Here is a 23,873-nt window from a genome sequence, read left to right as displayed (position 1 = left end):
TAAGCCTTTCTATCAACTGAGAATTAAGAACCTAAGTTGTTAATCTTTTTAACAGGTTACTTGATATGATACAATGTAAAAAAAAAAAGTAGGAATCTATCAACTGCTGACTCTAGAGTTTAAAAAAGTATTGATTAGGGATTCCCTGGTGGCGCAGTGGTTGAGAGTCTGCCTGCTGATGCAGGGGACGCGGGTTCGTGCCCCAGTCCGGGAAGATCCCACATGCCGCGGAGCGGCTGGGCCCGTGGGCCACGGCCGCTGGGCCTGCGCGTCCGGAGCCTGTGCTCCGCGACGGGAGAGGCCACAACGGTGAGAGGCCCGCGTACCGCAAAAAAAAAAAAAAAGTATTGATTACAACTCCTCCTACAAAATTATGATTACCTCCCAAGTTTCCACAACAAAAAGAAAATTATGAAAGTCAGAAAGCAGCTTGATTGTCAGTAGTATCAGTTTCCTTTTTTTTAACCCATGTGAATGTTTAAAGATGTGTGGAAAAATAAAAGGAATCACACTACTTCTAATGTTCATAACAAACTCTCCATGAAAACATTTAAAGGGACTCCATGATTTCACATTTAAAATTAGAGTTCTATTAGTAGCCAAGAAGCTAAGTTTTTTTTATATCTCACTGCTCAGTGTATTTCTAGCGATTTATAGAGTTTAGCAGAACTGTAAGGGTTTTCTTTAGTTTATTTTGAACATTAACCTGTTCACATGCCAGAAGCTGTTACACCAAATATTTAAAAATTAGAGCTGTGCTGAAAATAAAAAGACCTACAAAAGAACTTGATAGAGATATTTTCTGCCTTTAAGGCAGTTTCACAGCCTAAAATTTCAAAAAGCAGTGGAAAAGTAGAATTGGTTGTTTTACTTAACTGATTTCTCCTTTTGAATATTAATCAACATAGCATCATGTCTAAAATTCGCCACTAGTAACATTATTTTCTCAGTAGTCATCACTTGCAGAAAGGATTCTGAATTTACATAAAGTGAAAAACAAAAACAAACCTAACGAAAGATATCAGGGCCTGTTTTTACACCTTTGAGTTAATAATTAATGAAAACAGAACTAAACCTAATGAAGGCACTATTGTAAACAGCAATCCACACCCTGCCCCAACCTGGAAAAAAGATGTCCACTAGGAATTGAGAATTATGCTATGGCCCTTTAGAAAAACTAAACTAAGAAATCATAACATTAAGAAGGAAACTGAATTATGATCTCTACATATGTATACTGACATAATAAACTATTTGTCAGCAGTACCTTAAAGTCTTCTAAACTGTAAAAGTACTAGTCTATGAAAAAGCCCACTTAACCACCCTGAAGTTTAAATAGTCAAAACATTTACTAAATCAGTGGTTCTTAAAACTAGAGGGTGTGGCAGAATAACCTGGTGCCTGTTAAAACACAATGCTAGGCCCCTCCCACAGCATTTCTGATTCACTAGGTCTGGGGTGGGGCCCAAGAGTATGCATTTCTAATAACTTCTCAGCTGATGCTGAAGCTGCTGGTCTGAGGACCACCTGCTGAGAAGCACAGACCTAAATTATGAATAGTATATCAGCACAGCCCTAACCAACAAAAGTTTGGTCGAGATGCATGTAAACAAATAAGGATAGAATAATGCTTAGAAAGAATGCTGATAAATTCACCCTTATTACATCAAAACATCTACATCTGCTTCGTGGTCTTCCTCAGTCACTTTCAAGGACAGCACTTCTTCATTAAGGAATAGCCCACTGAGCCTCTCCTTCCGAGCCTGCCTCTGCTCTTTCAGCTGCCTCTTGCGTAAGGCCTTCTGCTGTAACTTCCGCTGCTTGGATCGCTTCTGTCAAAATAAAAAATTTCTAAATCAGTAAGGTTCAGTTCTGGCCTATCTACCCCAGAGTATTTTATGGATCAAATTCTATATTTTCTGATTAGAGATGTTCAAATTCCTCTGCAGTACAATCCTGGTTCCAGTAAGTGAGCCATTAGCTTAGACATGAAAACGATTCTTCAAGATTCTATTTCAATGGTATTTGACTAGTGAATCTTCTTATAAGGAAGGGTTGAAACTTATCATTTGACTAGTTATGGACAACCAATCATTTCTAAGACTTTTTTATATCAAATTAAGGCACACTGGTGTCAGTGCAGAGGAAACATGTAGTGAACAATACTGAATACAAATATAGAGAACATTGTCAAAATCTCTAATGCTTATGCTTTTAAGGTGCCTTTCATCCAAAAGCACTAGCAATTTTACAATGGCTGGGAAAGAACCATGTCTTTTTCATATTAAGCAAATACCATCTTAAAAGTCCATTAGAAACCCAGTGGGTACTCTATTCCTTGTCACTGGTAAACTGATGCCAAAAAGGAATGACCACATATCCAAAGGAAACACATGGCAACCAACAAAGCTGGCTATGTTTCTGCTACTTTGGTAAGAATCAGGGAAGAAATCACTGTGTATCCTTGTCACCACTGGGTTCCCAAAGAGTTATAGAGAAACCCTTATCATCCATAAGTTGGCTCCACACTGTCGCCACTGCAAGGAACCGAACTCCCCTGCTAAGCATCACAGAACCATTCTGTACACATTTAAACTTCTTATTTATGTGCCCAATAATATTACACAGAACTTTTTCAACTGTCAGAAGAGTAGACAGAAATTAGAGAAAGCATTATTACATTTTAAAAAGAGCTGAGAAGAAACATTCAAGATTAAAACATTAAGAAAACATTTAACACACACAAAAAACATACAGAACATTTTTAGGAGCTAATAGACAGCAACATCAGCAACATAGTAAGATCCGCTTAGTAGTAAGCTGCAGTCAGTATTGCAATCTTGAGACTCACTCATTATTTCCATCAATTTATCTTACTTAAAACAGACATAAAATCAGATAAAATTGAAGGTAATATGGCTGTGGGTCAAAACAGCATTTCAAAGCACTCAGCCTAGAGGGCTTTGATCAATAGGAGAGAATCCTGCTTGTTCAATTAAAACCAAAACCCACAGGCATCTATACAGCAGGATAATTATAACTCATCAAGAAATTTATATGAAGGAATACTAATGTTAATATTGAAAGGTAAAGTTTTGTATTGATTAGACGTTTTACTTTTGAATCCCGAATCCGCTCTGCTGCACTTGCAGACAAGTTGCTGTCACTGTGTGCTCGACTCATGTTGGCACTGGAGTTTGAAGCAGAGTTTCCAACACTGGACCCACTGCTGCTTGCAGAACTGACCATGCTGGCACTGCTGCTGCTGGCACTGGCACTGGCACCGCTCACTCCACTGGTGCTTGCGCAACTAAAGTTGCTTCTCTTCCAGGCCTCTCTTGCAGGCCGTAGGCGAGGGCTATGCTCCTTGATATAGTTTCTGACCTTGGAACAGACAGACAAAAAGTGGTTACTGCTGTTCCTCGACATTCTGCCTTCAGAATAATGGAGAAAAGAAGAATATTGTACTTAAAATTGTCAAATGTGCTACAGATGCACATAGGTAGAATATAAAGACAAAAAAAAATCTCTAAATGTAGAAACAAGTACCAGAAAAATTGACAATGTTCAAAATTCTAGAATACATATTATGAAGTTAGATTTTTAAAAGCATATAAAATATAATCAGTAAATGGAAGGCTACTAGCCTATAGAATTTAGGATTATAAGAAAATAACACTCAGAAATAGAAACTAACAATAAAATAAAATGCATAAGAGTAGGCATTTTTTAAAGGTTGCACCTTAAGATGATTTAAGTAAGCTGCTGATTATATCTAAGATTAGAGTGTTTCCTAGATCTTAGCTAGGGGCCCACAGTACCTGTCTTCAAATGCAAGGCATCAATTTACCATACTAATGAAAAATGGGCTGGAATGTAGAAAATTATAGTATGTCTGTTGAGAGAAATACTGAGAGAAATTTTTCATAAATCATGATAAATGCAAAAAAATAAAAAGTAGAACATAAGTACTCATTCAGCTATGTATCAGAGAAAGAGAAGTAAAGCCTATATTTAGAAGATACCAGAAATGTGTACCTCAGAATAGCGGAAGGAAAATTCATTGTTTTACCCTAGCCAGGCTCAATTACTGCATAAGACTATTCAAATCCCCCAGCTCAGATGTTCACTCAAGTACAGCTCTCAATAATCAATATTTTGATTCTGTCAATTGGTCTTCTGTAAACTGAGTTAGAATAAATCTATAATTTAGCCTAACCACCCCTTAAATTGTGAAATTAGGTTTCAAAACCTGCATAACTAAAAAGCAGGTTCTAGATCCACATGGTCCCAGAAAGGTACAGCCAGGTAAGATGAACATAAAACCTCTTAAAACCACATGTTCTAATATTACATTTCACAGCAGTGATTTTGACCTTAATTATTTATGTATTTACATATGACTATTCAAGTATACATGTTATAAAACAATGGTATTTTCAATAGCTGTACAATCTGTATTTTCTTTACATACCTGCTTCAGTTTTTCATCTGTGAGACAGTTAAGTTCAATAATAAACTCACTGTCTGTAGGGGATATTTGAGCAGAAGGATCAATTATTTTAATAATATCAAGTTGCTCCCGAAGACCCATCTCAGTACTGACTTTACGACTCAGATACTCAATATATTCCACCTATATGATGAAAAATTACAATAAACAAGATCAATGCCAAAACCTCTGATCTTTTAGAGTGTAATTTTTAATGTTTTAAATATCAGAAGCACTTAATATTATATTTGTTCCCTGCAAAGCAATTAGTTAGAGCTCAAATTCATATTTACTAAGGAATCCACATTTATCCAGTAGCTTTAAATAGGCAATAAATCAAGCTTCACATATATGTGTTTTGTTTGTTTTTTTTTTTTGGCCATACCAGGCAGCATGTGGGATCTCTTAGTTCCCCGACCAGGGATCAAACCCACATACCCTGCATTGGAAGCACGGAGTCTTAACCACTGGACCACCAGGGAAGTCCCCCACATATATGCTTTTAATTAAGAATGTTGAGATCGCTACCTGTTCATCATTTGTCATTGCACTCCAAGGAAGTTCATCTAAATTCAGGTGCTTGTTTTTCTTTTTAGGAAGCAGGCAAGGTGAACTTGGAATACTGGGTATGACATCAGAAAGTACATCACTCCCACTGGCAATGTCACTGCCTGGTAACTTTATAAAAATAAGGAGAAGGGGGCAGGGAAAGAAAAATTTTTTTAAATTTAAATGCCACATGTTTTGTATTGATTAAAAATGACTTTAATAAAAGACTAATGACAAATACAGAATCAGAAGACATTAACTCTGATCCACTCCTATTTTAGACAAAGCAGCAACATCAACATACTCTTTGTATATACAGTCACTTATTCAATGAGAGATATTTTCCAAAAGCTTAAAGTCACAATCAAGGCTTGTTAAAATGCTAACTTGAGAGTCAATCATCATTAAGGTTTTAAATTCATAATGTGAATGTAGGCTAGGACCCACACAGCATAATGAATAAGGAGCAGTAGCCTCCATCTCAAGAGACCTGAGTGATCTGCCACCACCTGGCTCTTTGCCAGACACTGTGCTAGACATACTGCCAATATAAAGACAAATCATGGCCCTTGTCCTCATGTCTGTATTCATAACCTCGAGACAATTAAACTAATTTAAAATATGTTGTTAATATAAAGAAAAATACTTTAAAGACCAGAAGTATTATAAAAGAAAAATTGGAAAAAAATGGCAAGAGACAACGTGTAGACAAAGGAGAAAGCAAGAAGCCTAACACACAGAAAATCAAATCAGCAAAAATATGTGCTATAATTTTATACTGCCTATTAAAAATCAGTTTAATTTTTTAAGATTTAATCTTTTAACAGCTTTGTTGAGCTATAACTGATATACAAAGAACTGTACATATTTCATATATACAATTTGATGACTTTGGACATATGCATACACCCATGAAAGCATCATCACAATCAAGGTAATAAACATATTCATCACCTCCAAAAGTCAGAATGGATTTAATTTTAAATAAATGTGTTTAAGTCATTTTTCAGAAAGATAAAATATTTTCTTCTACAATGAGTACATAACAATCTTCAAAAATAATGTTTTCAGGCTTCCCTGGTGGCGCAGTGGTTGAGAGTCCGCCTGCCGATGCAGGGGACACGGGTTCGTGCCCCGGTCCGGTAAGATCCCACATGCCGCAGAGCCACTAGGCCTGTGAGCCGTGGCTGCTGAGCCTGCGTGTCCAGAGCCTGTGCTCCGCAACGGGAGAGGCCACAACAGTGAGAGGCCCGCGTACCACAAAAAAATAAAAATTAAAAAAAAATAATGTTTTCATTTTTACAATGTACAAAACAGCACCTTTTTGTTGTTTTGGTTCTACAGACTTTGCAATTATATCTGAACTCTAGGTGATTACTAGGCTTTTGAAGTTACCAAAAAGAAAAGCCACTTTATCCATGCAGATTACTGCAATCACATGTGTTTGGCCTCCTATTGTACCCACAGCACTGTAACAGGCACAGGGAATCCAAAGGAGCCTAAGTCATGGTCCTTACATAAGAACTTTATATTCTAATTGGAAAGATAATACAATAGCACAAACATACAATTTTGTGCTATAATATAAATATAGCAAATAACAAACGCATGTCTAAGATGACAAGTCATCAATGGAAATACCTAGCGTGAGTTGAAGCTACAAGATTAAAGCTTAGAGAACTACAAGGGGGCAGGCACTGGGGAGTCAATTGCATAGAAGAGATGAGTGAAGCCACAAAAAGGGGGTTGATCACTACGCAAGGTGACCGTGATGTTTAGAATGAAGTTATCCAAGTTAGCTATTACTCTTAAAAACCACATTTTCACTTTGACTGTCATTGATGAATCTAAGCATATAAGTGACATCCAACAATCTGTATGACTTCCTTTAAAATCTCATTAACTAACACTTCTTGTTCACCCTTAGCTCAAATGTTATCTAGTCAGTGTAATGAAAGAATGATTGCTGAATGCACACATGAAGGCCATCTCTTTTTCAGCCTTTAACGTCAGTAAAACATTTTGCTATTTTCCCTTTGAAAAACTTCAAATCACAACATTACTATGTTAAAGATCTCCCTGGGGTTCCTAAAACAAAATGAGATGCTCCTTGTCAGATGAATGGCCTCCCCTACTTCAAGCTCCTTTGATAAATTAGGTAGAGAAAGGAACTCTCAAAGTATCTATACTCTCAAAACTTAAGAATTCATCTGTAGCCTATATCTGCTAAGTGCCAGACTGTATGTTAATGAGCACAGGCTCCGGACGCGCAGGCTCAGCGGCCATGGCTCACGGGCCCAGCCGCTCCGCGGCATGTGGGATCCTCCCAGACCGGGGCACGAACCCGTGTCCCCTGCATCAGCAGGCGGACTCTCAACCACTGCGCCACCAGGGAAGCCCCCTAATTTGTGCCTTTAATTATGTTTACATGTTTGTTGGGGGGGTGGGTGGAAAAAGATAGGCAATTAATGGTTCTTTGGCCATTTTTTTCTGGGGAGAGGTTAAAAGACCCCAAACAGAGTTCAAATCAAATCCCAGCCCCACTGCTCACTAGTCATGTGATCTTGTGTAGGTTAGTTCCCTTCTTTGAGCTTCAGAGTCTTCAGTAAGTTATGGTTACTATCATCCATCTCAAAGGACTGTTGAGAGATTTACAAAAGGTAACATGTCTGGCACATGGGTGATACTCAATAAATCGCAGTATGTCCCTTTTTCTATACCTTGCCATGGTTTTAAACCCTTTTTAAAAAGGAGCATAAACTCTCAGAGAATACCTCATGTTGCTAAAGTGGCTGGGTTAAATTTCACAAGGTAGTCTCTTGGAATGACAGCATGGGGAAAAGGAAAAGGTATTCAGGTAAGGAGAATAAGTTAATAAAACCATAGGTGGAAGAAAAAAACACAGAATGAGGTTAAGGAGACCAATATAATTAAAACAGAAAATCAGTGCTAGGGATTTGAAAGTTTAACAAACGAACTAGAGCTGTTATATGATATGAAGAAGTAGACCAATAACATTTCTAAGTAGAAGTAGTAATGATGAAATTGGTCTTGAGGGAAGATGAGTTAAAAAGCAGTATGGGGACAAAATAGAGGAAAGACTGGAATTAGGAAGCTCTTTTCTTGTGATCTGGGCCTGGACTAAGATAAGCAAAAATGGAAAGAAAAATGGGAGCAGATAAGGAAATTTTCAAATGAAATACAATTTATAAGACTATTTGATAACTGAATGGATAAGGATAATAGTCAAATGGCCATATGTGAGACCAGAAGAAAACTGGCAACATTTCATGGTCATACAACCCACCCTGGTTAACATACAACCCTTAAAGACCTCATTTTTTATGGCAAGAGACCTGAAGTAATGTTATATAGATCTTCTAGTCCTACACCTCATTGTACAAATAAGGGAAAAATGATATCCAGGGAGGGTCATACGGTTAGTGGCACCATCCAAAGAAGGACACAAGTCCAGTGCTTTCGACTGTGTCAGGCTGTCCTGCCCTGCAGGTAGTTTGGAATGAGAGAAGAATGCAATTTGGGATATGGAGAGTTTGCAGTGATAATGAGGAAAGCAAGTACAAGTGTCCTTTGAAATGACAATAATCATTTTACAATACACTGTAAGACATGTCACAAAGCAGAGTCTTTTTTTTTCCCCCATGGAAACACTGTAATTGGAAGTTGCATTACTGATCAAGGACTCAGCATCAGATAATGGGCTAGCATTAAATAATAAGGTCATTCAACTGGAAATGTCAAGTAGTCAATTGGAGATAGGGGATTAGAGCTGCAGATATACAGGAGAATTAACTGTATGTGCTCCTGTGTATATATTAGACCAGCAATTTTCCATTTTATAACTGATAATATATTTCAGGATAAAAATGCTTAATAATTCTCATCTCGTATTTTTGATGGACAACAATATTTGGTATATCTATATTAGAATCAGTAATTGTGACAAGTAAGGAGAATTAAATCAAACCTCTGCCATATTTTCTGCAGTATGCAGCAAAATTTTATGAGTAAGCTCATTTCTTTAACAGCTGATGTGCAATTTCAAATTGTACCTCTAGGTTTCAAGCATGACAGCTGAATTACTCACTCTTTAAATTTTCTATGCTTTCCTGCTCAACAATAAAATAATTTCTCAAGTTCTAAGACTAGTCAAATATATCTTTAATAGTAAAAGGACTGCAAGCAAAGAAAACTATCAACAAGGCAAGATGTTTTCATGCTACTTCAAATGCTAAAATGCTACTTCATTCTAAGGTTAAAATCCTGCCTTGCCAAGCAGTTAGCATTTCTCTTCCCAGAGAATCTATGAATCATTTATATTTACTTTAGTAGTAACTGAAACATCTGTCTAAAAGAAAGATTTAAACAGATGCAGATTTTAATCACAACAGAGGTAATACGAATTTTTAAACTACAGTCAACGATTTTTAGCCTACATTAATCCTAATACGTAATTTGTAATTATCTTCTGGGGTAATTTACTGTTCATGATTATGAGATCCCACAAAGACAAGAGAGCATTTTAAACCTTTCAGCATATTTAAACAGCAAATATCCATGGTAACAGAGTACCTACACTCCAATTTCAGAAGTGGAAAACACATTACTAAGGCAGGCCTTATTTTTGTTTCAGTGTTGTCAGTCATGTGCATTAACAGTGAGTGGTCGGGGATAGTTTTCCACTCTACTCATAAAATGAGTGAAGAAGTCAGCAATTAAAATTAAAAAGCGCCTGCCATTTTGCAACATTATGGATGATAACTCTAAATTAAGTCACATGAAATAAGCAGAAAAAATATTTATCAGAATTATCAGAACTCCATTTGCTTATACTGTGTTAAGAATCCTTGTGGTCTTATTTTCAATACAAAGTGTGCACTTTAAAAAAATGAGGCACTGGGAAGTAGGGAAGGGAAGGACTGGGAGCTTGGGATTAGCAGATGCAAACTATTATATAGAGGATGGATAAACAACAAGGTCCTACTGTATAGCACAGGGAACTATATTCAATATCCTGTAATAAACCATAATGGAAAAGAATAGGAAAAAGAATATATATATATATGTATGTATAACCAAGTCACTTTGCTGTACATAAGACATTAATACAACATTGTAAATCAACTATACTTCAATAAATTTTTTTAAAAATGAGGCACTGAAAAAAAAGTACCCACACAAAGATGCTCACTGCTGTGTTATCTATAATAGAAAAAAAAACTGAAACAGATGTAAATAGTGGAATGGTTTCATAAGTTCTGGCATACTAGAGTACCAGGACTATTATGTAGTCATTAAGTGAATAATTTGCAGATCATGAAGAAGATTATATGTTAAATGAGAATTTTATTATAGTATCTTATCCAGAAGAAAAGGGAACACTGCCCAACTCATTCTATGAGGCCAAAGTGATACAAAGACATCACAAGAAAGGAAAACTACAGACCAATAACCTTTATGAAAACCGATGCAAAAGTCCTCAACAAAATACTAGCAAACCAAATCCAGCAGCAAATTAAAAGGATTATATACCATGACCAATTAGGATTACTTCTAGGAATGCAAGGGTGAGTCATCATACAAAAATCAACGTAGGGGCTTCCCTGGTGGCGCAGTGGTTGACAGTCCTGCCAGTGCAGGGGACGTGGGTTTGTGCCCCGGTCTGGGAGGATCCCGCATGCCGCGGAGTGGCTGGGCCCGTGAGCCATGACCGCTGAGCCTGCGCGTCTGGAGCCGGTGCTCCACAATGGGAGAGGCCACAGCAGTGAGAGGCCCGCGTACAGCAAAACAAAAACAAAACAAAAAACAAAACAAACAAACAAACAATAAAAAATCTAACACCCTTTCAGATAAAAACACTGAACAAACTAGGAATAAAAGGGAAATGCTTCAATATGGTAATAAAGGACATTTGTGAAAAACCTACAGCTAACATACTCAAAGGTGAAAGACTGAAAGCTTCTCCCCTAAGATCAGGAAAAAAAACAAGGATGCCTGCTTTTGCCACTTCTATTCAACACTGTACTGGAGATCTAGCCAGGGCAATTAAGCAAGAAAAAAAAAAACTATCCAGATTGGAAATGAAGAAGGAAAACCATCTCTATTCACAGATGACATGATCTTAAATATAGAAAACCCTAGAGAATCCACACAGAAAAAGAGAACTATTAAAACTAATACATAAGTACAGCAAAGTTGCAGGTACAAAATCAATATACGAAACTCAACTGTATTCCTATACACTAGCAATGAATAATCCAAACAATGAAATTAAGAAAACAATTTCATTTACAACTGTATCAAAAGAATAAAATGTTTAGGAATAAACCGAACCAAGGAACTATAAGACTTAAACACAGAAAACTATAAAACATCATTGAAAGAAATTAAAGAAGGCTTAAATACATTCCAGCCCATGTTCATGGACTGAAATATTTAATAATACTGTTAAGACAGTAACATTCCCCAAATTGATCTACAGATTCAATGAAATCCCTATCAAAATTCCAACTTCCCTTTTTGCAGAAATGGACAACCTGATCCTAAACTTTGATAAAGAAGAACAAAGTGGGAGAACTCACACTTCTTGATTTCAAACCTTATTACAAGGCTAGAGTAATCAAAACATAAGGATAAGGATATCCTGGCATAAGGATAGATATATGTATCAATGGAATAGAATTGAGAGTCCAGAACTAAACCTATAAACATCTATGACCAATTCATTTCCACAAGGGTACCAAGACCATTAGATAAGGAAAAAATTAGTCTTTTCAACAACTGGTGCTGGGACAACTGGATATCTACATGCAAAAGAATGAACTTGGAAGTCCTACCTTATGCCATATATAAAAAGTAACTCAAAAGGATCAAAGATCTAAATGTAGGAACTAAAGCTCTAAAATTCTAAGAAGGAAAAAGATGAAAAATCTACATGACCTTGGAATAAGCAATGGTTTTTAAAATATGACATCAGAAGAACAGAACTTTAAGAAAAAATAAATTAGACTTCTATAAAATTTAAACTTTTGTGTATTAAAGGACACTATATCAAATGAAAAGACAACCTACAGAATGGGAAATATTTTTGCAAATCATGTATATAAGAGCCTAGTAGCCATCACATATAAAGTACTCTTACAATTCAACAATAAAAGACAATGCAATTTAAAAATGGGCAAAGGATCTGAATAGACATTTTCCCCGAAGAAGATATACAAATGGCCAATAAGACATGAAAAGATGCTCTTCATCATTAGCCATTAGGGAAATGCAAATCAAAACCACAATGAGATACCACTTTACACACAGTAGGATGGCTATAATAAAAAAGACAGACGATACCAAGTGTTAGAAAGGATGTGGAGAAACTGGAACTTTCATGTATTGCTAGTGAAAATGTAAAATGGTACAGCCACTTTGGAAAATATTTTGGCAGTTCCCCAAAAAGTTAAACATAAAGTTATCACATGACCCAGCAACTTCCAGTGTATATCCAAGAGAATTAAAAATATACATCCATATAAAAACTTGTACCTGAATGATCATAGCAGTATTATTTATAACAGCCCCAAAGTGGAAACAATCCATCAGTTGATGAATGAATAAACAAAATGTTATGTATCCATAAAATGGAATATTCAGCCATAAAAAGGAACTGTTATGGACTAAATGTTTGTCACCCCCCAAATCCATATCTTGAAGTCCTAATCCCCAACATGATGATATTTGGAGGTGGGGCTTTGGGAGGTAATTAGGTTTATACGAGGTCATGAGGGTAGAGCCTGTGTGATGGGATTGGTGACCTTATGAGAGGACCAAGAGACCAGAGCTATCTCTCTCTTCCACCTCTATGTGAGGATACAGCAAAAGGCAATCATCTGCAAACCAGGAAGAGGGTGCTCACCAGAACCTGTCCATGACGGCATTCTGATCTTGGACTTTTAGGCTCCAGAACTGTGAGAAATAAGTGTTTGTTGTTTAAGTCACCCAGTCTATGGTATTTGTTACAGCAGCTCAAGCTGACTTAAGACAGGAATGAAATACTATATGCTATAACATGGATGAACCTTGAAAACATTATGCTAAGTGAAAGACCCCAGACACAAAAGGCCACATATTATATGAGTACATTTATATTAAATATCCAGATAGGTAAATCCATAGAGAAAGTAGATTAGTGGTTGCCAGGTGATGGGGGCAGGGGGAAATTGGGACTATCTACTAACAGGCATTGGTTTCTTTTGGAGTGATAGAAATGTCCTGGAATTAGATAGTGGTGATGGCTGCACAACACTGTGAATATATTAAAAATCTCTGAATTATACATGTTAGAATTATTAAAATGGTATATTTTATCTCAATTTTTAAAAATTTTTATCCAAATCATATTTACAACTGTATATGATATAGAAGCATTTGAAAAAAAATAAAATTTAAAAACAGAAGGGCTGTGGATTATATTTTCCTCTTTAAAAACCTCTTAATTTTCAGTATAGCATTGTTTATAACAAGAAAAAACTGAAACCAACCTAAACATTCATCATTAGGGAACTGATTAAATTATGATGCAGTTATCAAAAAGAATGAGATATAGTACAGGTAGCTGAAAAAAGCAGAGGGCCAAACAGTGGCTGAAGTATGATCCCATTTTTGTGTGTCTTTTTTTTTTTTTTTGGTGGGGGGTGCCCTCACCGAGCAGTATGCAGGATCTTATTTCCCCGAACAGGGATCGAACCTGTGGCCCCTGCAGTGGAAGCGCAGAGTCTTAACCTCTGGACCGCCAGGAAAGTCCCTCTGTGTGTTTTTAACGCTGTGCAAGCACACTTGTATCTGCACAAGCTCTTATCAGTGGTAACCACAGAAGAGTGGGACTTGGAGACTTATTTTTAATTTTATGCTATTTGGTATTATTTGATATTTTAATAAAAATTGTTTGAAATAGGGCTTCCCTGGTGGCACAGTCGTTGAGAGTCCGCCTGCCAATGCAGGGGACACGCGTTTGCGCCCCAGTCTGGGAAGATCCCACGTGCCGAGGAGCGGCTAGGCCCGTGAGCCATGGCTACTGAGCCTGCGCGTCCGGAGCCTGCGCTCCGCAACTGTTGTGGAGAGGCCACAACAGTGAGAGGCCTGCGTACCGCAAAAAAATAAATAAATAAATAAAATAAAATATTTTTGAAATAAAATGTTTGATTCATCTTTTGGAAAACAACTTCAAGTATTTAGATGGCTTTCAAACATAGTAGATATTCAAGTATTTGTTGAATATAACAGTTGCTGTATGCAAGGAAAGCTTCTTCAAACGTTATTGTGTTTTACAATCAGAAAATGGATGTTGCCATAACATGATCTACATTTTCTGAAAGACTGTTTGGAAATGCTGCCTTATGATGAGTACAATTTGCCACAAAGCCATTTTATGTGGTATATGTGCCACAGAAGAAAAAACATTGTTAGGTGAAAAACAACTCTACATATGAAGAGAATACAAAATGAGAAATTATATTCCTAATAACAATGAAAAATTATGTATTATGCAGTAGTTTGTGATCTTAGATATATAACGTGACCTTGATGTAAAGGTATTGTGCCTATAAGGACATGAAGGCCATTTATCAGTAAAGAGAAAATTTGCTTGGATTAATGCACAGAAAGGTACTAATGATATATAATAATAGGAACATTATACAAGTATTAAATTACATGAAAATGTACAAAAGGTATCTGTAGCGTGAGACACCTAAAAGGTACATTAGCAAAAATAAAGGATACATATTTCTTCTAATTCTTAATGCTGTCAGAGAATCTCCAGGACTGAATAAACATTGGAGAAATTTACTTTGAGGTAGAGATGAAAATACCAAAACAGAAATTCATACTTCTACTTATGGAGTAATGATGGCAATATAAGAAAAAAAATCCTACCTGCCATTCAAATTCGCTATCTGACCAATCCCAGTATGTGCTAATAGAAGAAGAGACATCACTGCAGACACTCCCCTCAGGGAATAAATCAAAAGACGTGAAGTCCTGATCATCTAATAGGGAATAGCAATCATCTTGATCTCCAACAGAAACTGATGAAAACAGCTCCTCACTGCATTCTGAGCTGGCCACACTTGTTCCACAGGAAGTTAAGTTCCACCTTAAAAACAACACAAAAGAAATCACAACAGAAACTACAGAATCCACACAATTTTAAGATACAAATAGGATACGATTATTACATTTATGAGGAATATGAGCATATTTTTAGATACGATAATGATATTGTGATTATTTTCAAAAGAGCTCTTATCTTTTAAAGATACATACCAAAATATTTATGAATGAATATGTCTGGTATTTGTCGCAAAATTATAAGGAAGGGGTTGAGGAATGAGTAGGGGTATAGATAAAGCACACTGCCGTATGTAATTGTTGAAGCTGCATGATGGGTATATGGGGTTCATTACACTATTCTCTACTTTCCTATCGGTCTGACTGGAGCCGGACTGAGTTCAAATTCTTGCTCTGTCACTTACCTGCTGTTTGATCTGAAGCGAAACAAATCCTCCCCAAGCCTGGGTCATCATCTTTAAAATGCGGTTACTATTTACATTATATGAGAATGCATACAGAGCACTCAGCAGACATAAAATGTGCTCAATACATGGCAGCTATTATTATTAAAGGAAGAGAGTAGCCAGTGCAGGGCCGAGAAAAGCACCAACAAAGTACACAGGTAGAAGCTCAAAGTGTTTCTTATATTTAAATAACTTTTACATATCAATGATATACAGGATCATTGCAAAGATGCTGGAACAAGAAAGGAGTGATGAATAAGACTAAAATGACCAATAATTCCACTAACTAACAATAAGTGATCCATAATGTTTTGGCACTTTTCTCTACATGAATATGTACATTTTTACAGAATCAGCATTGTGTGTGCGTGTGTGTGTAGATAGATATTAGTATCCTTTTATTCACTTAACATTATATACTGAACATTTACCCAACTATATTACTTGAAAACATTTTAATGCCTATATAATATTCCACTGATTCAATGTATCATAATTTATTTAACATTATTCCTTCAATAATAGGTACTTAGGCTGTTTCCAATTCTTTTTTTGGTATTACAAATAATACTGAGATGAAACCATTTTGTTTATAATTATTTATATAAATATATATAATCTCTCAACATAGATTATTTGAAAGGAAATTACTGAGTCAAAGAATATGAACACTTTTAAGGGTGACAGTATACTTAGCCAAGTGCCTTTTCCGAAAAGGCTGCACTAATTTGCCCTCCCCAAAGCAGTCCATAAAAGTGCTCATTTCACCACAACCTTAACAGCACCGAAATTTTCATTTTTAAAAATTTTACCTAGCTGTTAGGAGAAAAACATTTTTATATCAATTTTTATTTCTTTGATTACTGGCAAGAGCAAAATTAAAAATAATTATTAGCTATTTTGCTACAGCATTTTACTAGGTGTTAATATTTTCCTTGTTGATTTTGTTAGAGTTCTTTATATGTTAAGGATATTAACATTTTGTCTGTATTATTTGTTGCAGGGTTATATATTTTTTAAATTTTTTTATCTTGAAATCTACAAATCTGTTTTCTTTTATAAATTTCCACTAGCTTTATATTATTAAAGAGATAATCTTCATTGCTTTGGCAGTAGCCTAGGGAAATTAACCCTTAAGACATGATTTAGTATATCTGATACTAATAAGGTACTAAAATAATGACTTCCTGAATAAAAGCTTGTTATTACCTATCATTAGGTTGTTTCTCACCTTTCATTTAATCCAGTTTTTTCCTGAATCGTGTGTTCATTTTTTAAACTTCCCCTCTTATTTTATATAGCTAATCTTAATTCCAAAGTTCTTGATTTACAAAATTTGGGCATCCTGACAATTTTATGGCACCTTTTCCTTTGTACTAAAGGTAAAGTATTTTAAAGTACTGAAACACACACACAGTCTAAACTATTATAGTTCAGTAATATAAAAGCAGAAGTCAACAAACTTTTATAAATAGGCAAAAACATAAAACTCACCTAAGAATCCTAGAATACCTTGTAACATTACCTAGTTTCATCACGTGATTGCTAGGTAAGCAGTATCCTCATTTTTTAAAAATCAACAAACCTGGTAGAATTAACCAAATTGCCTCAGTCATGCAATAAGGCAATAGAAAGCTCTGAATGACAATTACAGTGAAAGTTCTGTCCTTTCACACACTCAACAAACATTTAGTCAGCATCTTCAATGTGCCAAAGCACTGTGTCATGTGTACTAGGAAAAGCTGTTAGATAATTGTTTTTAATGAGAATTTCTTTTTAGCTTCGAAAAGTTAGTAGAAATGTGTTTCACTTCATGAGTAATAATGACTCTTCTTTAAAAACTAAGCCATATTTAATAACCTAATCATTACATCACTGACAAGGGAGTCAGGAATTTGCTTGGTTTTGTGCACTTACCTTAGGGCAAAATCAGGATGTTCCTCAGTTTTCCAGATCTATAACTTTATAACAGATATTGCAAGGTTCTGGGTATTCTTAGAAGCCTTAGCTCCTTGTTCTTTTCTTTTTTTTTTTTAAATTAACAGTGGCAAGGAAATTGGTCTCATACTTGAAACAATCATTTACAAAATAGAAAACTAGTACTTTGAGTTTTTTAAAAATTCTATTATCTTCTAATATGCAAATATTCTTATTATTTTAAGACAAGGTAGATAAAAACCAAGTAAGAAGTACTTTCATCCACTGCTGGTGGGAATGTTAAATTGGCACTGGCATAATCTTTCTGAAAAGCAATTTGGTAGTGTATATACAAAGAGCTTTAAAAAGGTTCATTCCTTTGGACTCAGTAATTGCCTTGCTAAGAATCTATCCCTTTCCCCAAATAGAATTTTGGAAAAAATATGTATATACAAACATGTCCAAACAATATTATAATAGCAAAAAAGAAGAAAAACAAATGCCCCCAAAACACTGGGAATAATTAAATGATATATCTATATCTGAATAATGGTGTTTTAAAAATCATTAAAAATCATATTTTCAGGCTATTTATTGAAAAAGAAAATAAAATGTAACTGCAAATAACCTAGTCACAAATTATATATATAGCCGGATCCTGATTTTTAAAATTATGTATGTACAAAGAAATAACATTAAAAGTAACAACAGGGAATTCCCTGGCGGTCCAGTGGTTAGGACTCGGTGCTTCCACTCCGGGGTGGGGGTTTAATCCCTTGTCAGGGAACTAAGATCCTGCTAGCGATGTGGCACAGCCAAAAAACAAAAACAAAAACGGTAACAACATCAAAATGTTGACAGCTGTTATCTTTAGTGAAAAGGATCATAAGTGGTCTTTATAGTTTCGTATATGCCGACAATTTTCTATAATGAACTTTTATAATAGAAATTTAAGAGATGCTTTTAGACTGTTCTGTTGGTTTCAAATGTGTAATGGAAGAGCACTGTGTACGTGTGCTCAGCACTGAACTCTTCAAATTTACAAAAGCCCTTACATCTTATTCCACTAAGAGAAAACTACCTAACACTAAGATCCTAGCTATAACCATGCAATTATTCACAAAGGAGACTTTCTCCATATTTTAAAAGAAATGTTGAAAAGAATCCATGAAATAGGGTTTAACTCAATAACTAGGCTTGCTGCCCAAATTTTAATTAAAAATAAAAAGCCAAGAACATTTATCTGCAAGGCTTTTCAGCAAGAATACACAGATGAAGGGCTTTCAGTGGTATTTTCCTAAAATTAAGAAAAGTATGTGCACCACATACATTCTTCTGCAGCCCTTTCACTCTCAGGTAGACCTATTACCTCTCAGGATAAGAATCCAGGCAATGAGCACTGTGGAATACAGTCCTACTGTCAAGTTGATGAAAGCCATTCCAAATCCATGCCATTTATTCTCAGTTAACAGTCCTCTTTGTATTCATCACTGACTCCCTGCCAGAATCCCCATACAGCCACCCTGACTTCTGCTACTCCTCTGGAGCCCAACAGGACATCAAGGTCCCAAGTTAGAGCAGATGACACAACCCCCCTACTTACTCATTCAAATTTCCAACTCTCCTCCCAGCGACCTCCATTGTCTTGGGATCCTTACCCATCCCTCCTACCCCCTCTACAGTCTGGGAAGTAAACAACATTCCATGTCATTTCTAAGGCTAATTTTTCCATTTGGCCTTCTGAGTTAATCCCATCCATCTCCTGTCATCCCACCTGATCTTGTATTTTCAATTTCTCTCTTTCCTGTGGGCTGCTTTTAAGGAGCTAAAACATCTGTTCTTGGAAAATAAATAAATAAACAAGGCAAAAAAACAAATGAAGAAACCTTCACTTTTTTTTTCAAATGACCACATCTCTCCTTCCTTTCCCTGTTAAATTTATTGAAAAGTGTCTTCTATTCTCTCGGCTTCTGTAACCCCACAGTTCCACTCCTATCACACTACTGGAATCTCTGTTCTAGAAATCGACATTTCTAGCCTAAATAGTTCTCCAAAGCCTGATCCCCATTCTCAACTTGTCACAACAAGCCCCCAAACCAAATTCCTCCTGCCTCTGTAATACATCTCACTTCATGAAACGTGATTCTCCCACCTGTACTCACAACTCTTCTGCACCTCTAATTCTCTAACAAGACAGGAAAACTGTGGGTAGAACAAAAGGCACACGGTAGTCTTGGGCTTTTTCTAGTTAGTGGTGATTGAAAATGGGGCTCTGAAATCACAGAACTGAGTAACTGCTTTATACAATACGTAGTTCATTTTGTATCCTGCCAATTGGGTATACAAAAGTGAGGCACTGTCCTCCCACATGCTTTTCACAATTGTTCAATGTCAAAGTACTGATGCACTCCTGAAAGAGGAAGAGAATAACACACTGATTAGTTCATATTAACCTCCTTCATCTCGCAACTTAATTACAGGACCTACCAATATCATTATATTTTTTTCAATTTGCTAAATGATATCCTTTTTTGATGACAGTGGAAGTTACCGTGGACAAATGCTAAGAGAAAACCCACAATTACACCAGAAAAATCCTGTCCCCCAAACTAAAAAAAAAAGCCTTAAAACTATAATATATATTCCATATTGATATTTCAATTAAAAATGAAGTAAGTTTTAAGTTTTTTTGGCTTACTGACGTTTATTTTATTCCCCCCAACTTCTAGACAAACCCAACTTGGTCATAAAATCCTAAAAGATACTCCTAGAAAAGTGAATTCTCAGGAAGCTGGCTATGTTCATGTAATTTATTTTCCACTGAACCTAGACCAGTGACACACCAATCTAAGTCACAGGTGACTCTAAACGAAACAAACATTCAAACTTAGGAATCATAAGTAATAGTGCCTTGACTCTCTTGATTAACGAAGACTGCATAGATACCCCAGAGTCCAGTAAATGAGCAGACACAAAATCATCATCATCATAAGGCCCTTATCAACAGCATTATTTAAACAATCTCCATAGTTTTGTTATCCGGTAACAAGGAAGAAGCAAAATAAAGGTAAATCAAGTACCTACCCACTGACAAGCTTTCTATTTTCAATGAAACTTGTTTTATAATGATTAAACCCAAGGCACGATATCAGAACTCAACTATTCAGATCTGATTTCTGTTTTGGATTGTTGCTTGAATTGGTGAATGTGCTGTGACCCATACAACTCCAAAATAAAAGAACTCCCTAAACTAAACTTTGCCCACATACATGATTTAGCTGTTTTCTTCTCCCTGAAAAGAAATGACTGGAAGCATATGGTCCTCTCAAACACCATCCTGAGGAGTGGGTAAGAAGGCAGAACGTTCCAGAAGGAGAAAAGATTTAAAAAGCAAGGTAGCCTAGGGCAGAAACATCACCTGCTGTAAGAATTGCTAATTCTGCTTCCCCTTATCTCCGCTGAGGAGGGTACAGAGCAAGATACACTAGACCTGCTACCATTCCAAGCCTTGTGAAAAGTAGGGTAGGAGAGGGGGGTTTAAAAAAGCAGGCAGTAACTAGAAAAAATGCTTGACTTGGGAAAACTGGGGCTGAACAAGAACCTCCCCCTCTATCTTCACCACCTCATGCTGGAAAACAACCTTGACCCTACCAAGGTCTGTAAGACAAGGGGTAGAAAAACACACGGATAAAATTGGGAGGAGGAGAAAGAACAGAACAAGCTGTAAGAAATGTATTATTCACCATGCTTCACTCCCCATCACCCCCACACATTTTGGCAGCACTTACCCTCAGCCTCTGTCCCCACTCCCTTGCCCTCATCATCAGAGCAGGCTAATTCTGAGATCATTTAACTTTCCTGTGTATATGATTTATTCCAGTGCTGCAAAACTTAAAACATCAAATATATGCACAAGTATTCTTTTACCTTATTTTCCAATGCAAACAATTTTAAGCACACTTGATTTCATAAATATGTTACATTCATGCTATAGTCACATCATGGGTTTCTGTGAGTTAGTCTAAGAAACCATAACAACCATTTATAACACTAGAGCCATTAGTTCTGTTCCAAGTTTCATCACTGGCTCTGAAGGAGTAATCCTGGCTTTGCCTGACTCGGTTTTATTAACTTGGGCACAGTCTTTTCTCTCTGGGCCTCAGTTTCCTCATTTTTGCAATGAGGATTTGGAACAGTTGTAACAAGTTTACTACCGTTTTCTTTTCACACGTGTTATAGCGATGTTCTGTATGATTATTTAATCGTAACAGCTTGTTTCCAGACTGTAACTTTCTTTTAGGTTAAGAATCATATTTTATATATTCCTTGTACTTGGTAGAAGGTTAGTAACTCTGTAGATTGATTTAAGGGGTTGGGGGGGAGCATGCAAAAGTCATTAAAATGTGGAAGGATTTGTTCGTGTTCATATTGTAAAGTGGACCAGAAATCAGAACTAGACTCCTTAATTCAACTCCAGTATTTTCCATAGCTGAATCCCTCTCTCTCTCCCTCCTCCCTTGTTCTGCACCCCCCCCAGGCCTCTGTGTGTGTGTGTGTGTGTATACACACATATACATATAATATGCACGTATGTTATAGGTTGGGGTATGTGGAAAACATCTTCAAATCCCCCACATTTGATATAACACAAATGCCTGCATGAGAGAATTCTCCAGAACATTCTACCTTCCAATAAATCCAGTTAGGGGATGCACCCTCTGAATAAATTTGTATAAGCAAGCCCATCCTAAGCTTCGCTGCATCCTTCCACTGGGGGAGCAAACCAAAGGATGTGCTTCAGGAAGGAATCTTCCAGATTTAAGCTTATACATTTTGGCAGGGCCTAAAGCGCTAGGGCAAAGAGTTCATAGAGCAAAGAAAAAAAAAGAATCGCCTGGTTTCCTAGAGCTTCACTAAAAAAATGGGGGGTTGGGGGGTGAAAATAAGGCTATGAGACAGGTTAAAAATTGGGAAAAGGAAGATTCTAGCTTTTAAAGTGCCACCTTTCAAAAAGATCGACTTTTGATTTTGAGCCATCCGAAATCCTCTCTATGGAGGATTAGATTGTACCGGAAATGGAAGGGGTTAAACTTTTGAGGGTGAATGAAAACAGGGAAGCATCTAAGAATCAAGGGTTGGGGTTTGGGATTAGCAGGGTACAGATGGGGCGGGAGGGGGAAGGGAGGAGTCGCTGGGTCAGAAGATGAATGGGGGAAAGGAGAGAGAGTAAAATGCCGGCCAAAAGGAAAATCGGAGGACAGGGGTGAAATGGGGAGGGGAAGAGGGAAGGAGCCCGGGAATGAGCGCTGGGCGGAGGAAGGTGGGGGAGGGGGCGACTGGAAACGCAGACCCGAGGCGGAGGGCCAGAATGGGGGGAACCCGGCGTTCTCCGGCTGGAAGCAGGGGTGTGGGCAGTCTGCCCCTGCCCTCAGCGGAGGTTTGTACCTGTTGGTGTGGAAGCGGTGGAGCGGATCCGTGCGATGGCAAGACGAGAGCTGGCAGCCGAAGTCGCTGATGTCCAGGCAGCCCGGCTCCTCGCTCGGACAGGTGCCCACCCCGCGAGGGGGTCCCAGAAGCGGGAAGGGCTCCTCAGGGGTCAGAAACTTCTCGTACGAAGTGGTGGCTGACGCTTCGTCGGACATGGTTGGAGATGGCCTGGCTCGGGCTCCCTCTCCGGCCCCCAGCTGCTCCCGCGACCGTCCCTGCCCCCACTCTAACCTGTCCGCTGTCGCCGCCGCCGGGGTGTGCCCGCCGCAGCTCCCTGGCAGGCTGCGCACCGCGGCCCACCGCTGCCCGGGGACTGCCGGGCGGCACGAAGGGGCTGCTCGAAGCTACAGGCGCCTGCCGGCCACTCAGTCAGCGCCTCAGTGGCCTCTGCAAGCACCTCAGCCGTCGCTGCCGCTGCCGCTGCTGCTGCTGCCCGGCCCAACCCAGTCAGTGCAGCGCCGCCGCCGCCACCCGGCCCGCCCACTGCGCTCGCCGCTCGCAACTGCAGCAGTCTGCCCGACACCCGCAGGGAGGGGAAAGGCGGCGGGAAGCCGCTCCCTTTGCCCCCTGCTGGCGCGGAGGAGGAACTGAATCTCCGCCCGCCGCAGCCCGCGCCTCCGGCTCCGCCCCGCCCCGCCCTGCCCTTCACGCGTCGAATCAGGGATTCCAGACGCTGGAAAGGCCAGGCGCTTCAGGCCAACCTCCTCCTCCGCTTTCTCACCCTCGGCTGATTACTAAGCAGCAAGCCGCAGTCCTGAGAAAAGGGACTTGGCCAAGGTCACACTGCGGTGCGTGAGAAAGAATCCGGAGGCTCTGGTTCCCAGCACACTCGATCACCCTGT

At 38.0% G+C, this 23,873-nt stretch overlaps 1 protein-coding gene across 2 annotated transcripts; it reads right to left on the bottom strand.

Annotated features, from left to right (window-relative positions):
* Positions 1 to 339: 339 nt before the first annotated feature.
* FAM199X (family with sequence similarity 199, X-linked) lies at positions 340 to 23,512 on the bottom strand. 2 transcript variants are annotated; one of them, XM_024765456.1, is made up of 6 exons: positions 22,990 to 23,512; positions 14,987 to 15,206; positions 5,021 to 5,170; positions 4,475 to 4,636; positions 3,118 to 3,384; positions 340 to 1,832 (listed from the first exon to the last, which is right to left on the bottom strand). In XM_024765456.1, the coding sequence occupies exons 1-6, from the start codon at positions 23,184 to 23,186 to the stop codon at positions 1,662 to 1,664; spliced, it is 1,167 nt and encodes a 388-aa protein (XP_024621224.1). In that variant the 5' UTR covers positions 23,187 to 23,512; the 3' UTR covers positions 340 to 1,661. The 2 variants fall into 2 exon arrangements, with proteins under 2 accessions (XP_024621224.1, XP_024621225.1); XM_024765457.1 differs by having other exon boundaries at positions 1,042 to 1,832; positions 3,247 to 3,384; positions 22,990 to 23,487.
* Positions 23,513 to 23,873: the final 361 nt, after the last annotated feature.

The sequence above is a fragment of the Neophocaena asiaeorientalis genome, unplaced genomic scaffold (assembly GCF_003031525.2).
Source record: "Neophocaena asiaeorientalis asiaeorientalis breed wild unplaced genomic scaffold, Neophocaena_asiaeorientalis_V1.1 scaffold1188, whole genome shotgun sequence".
NCBI classification, from domain to species: domain Eukaryota; kingdom Metazoa; phylum Chordata; class Mammalia; order Artiodactyla; family Phocoenidae; genus Neophocaena; species Neophocaena asiaeorientalis.
The sequence above is the reverse complement of the archived record's forward strand: the minus strand, read 5'-3'. Positions and strand labels throughout refer to the sequence as shown.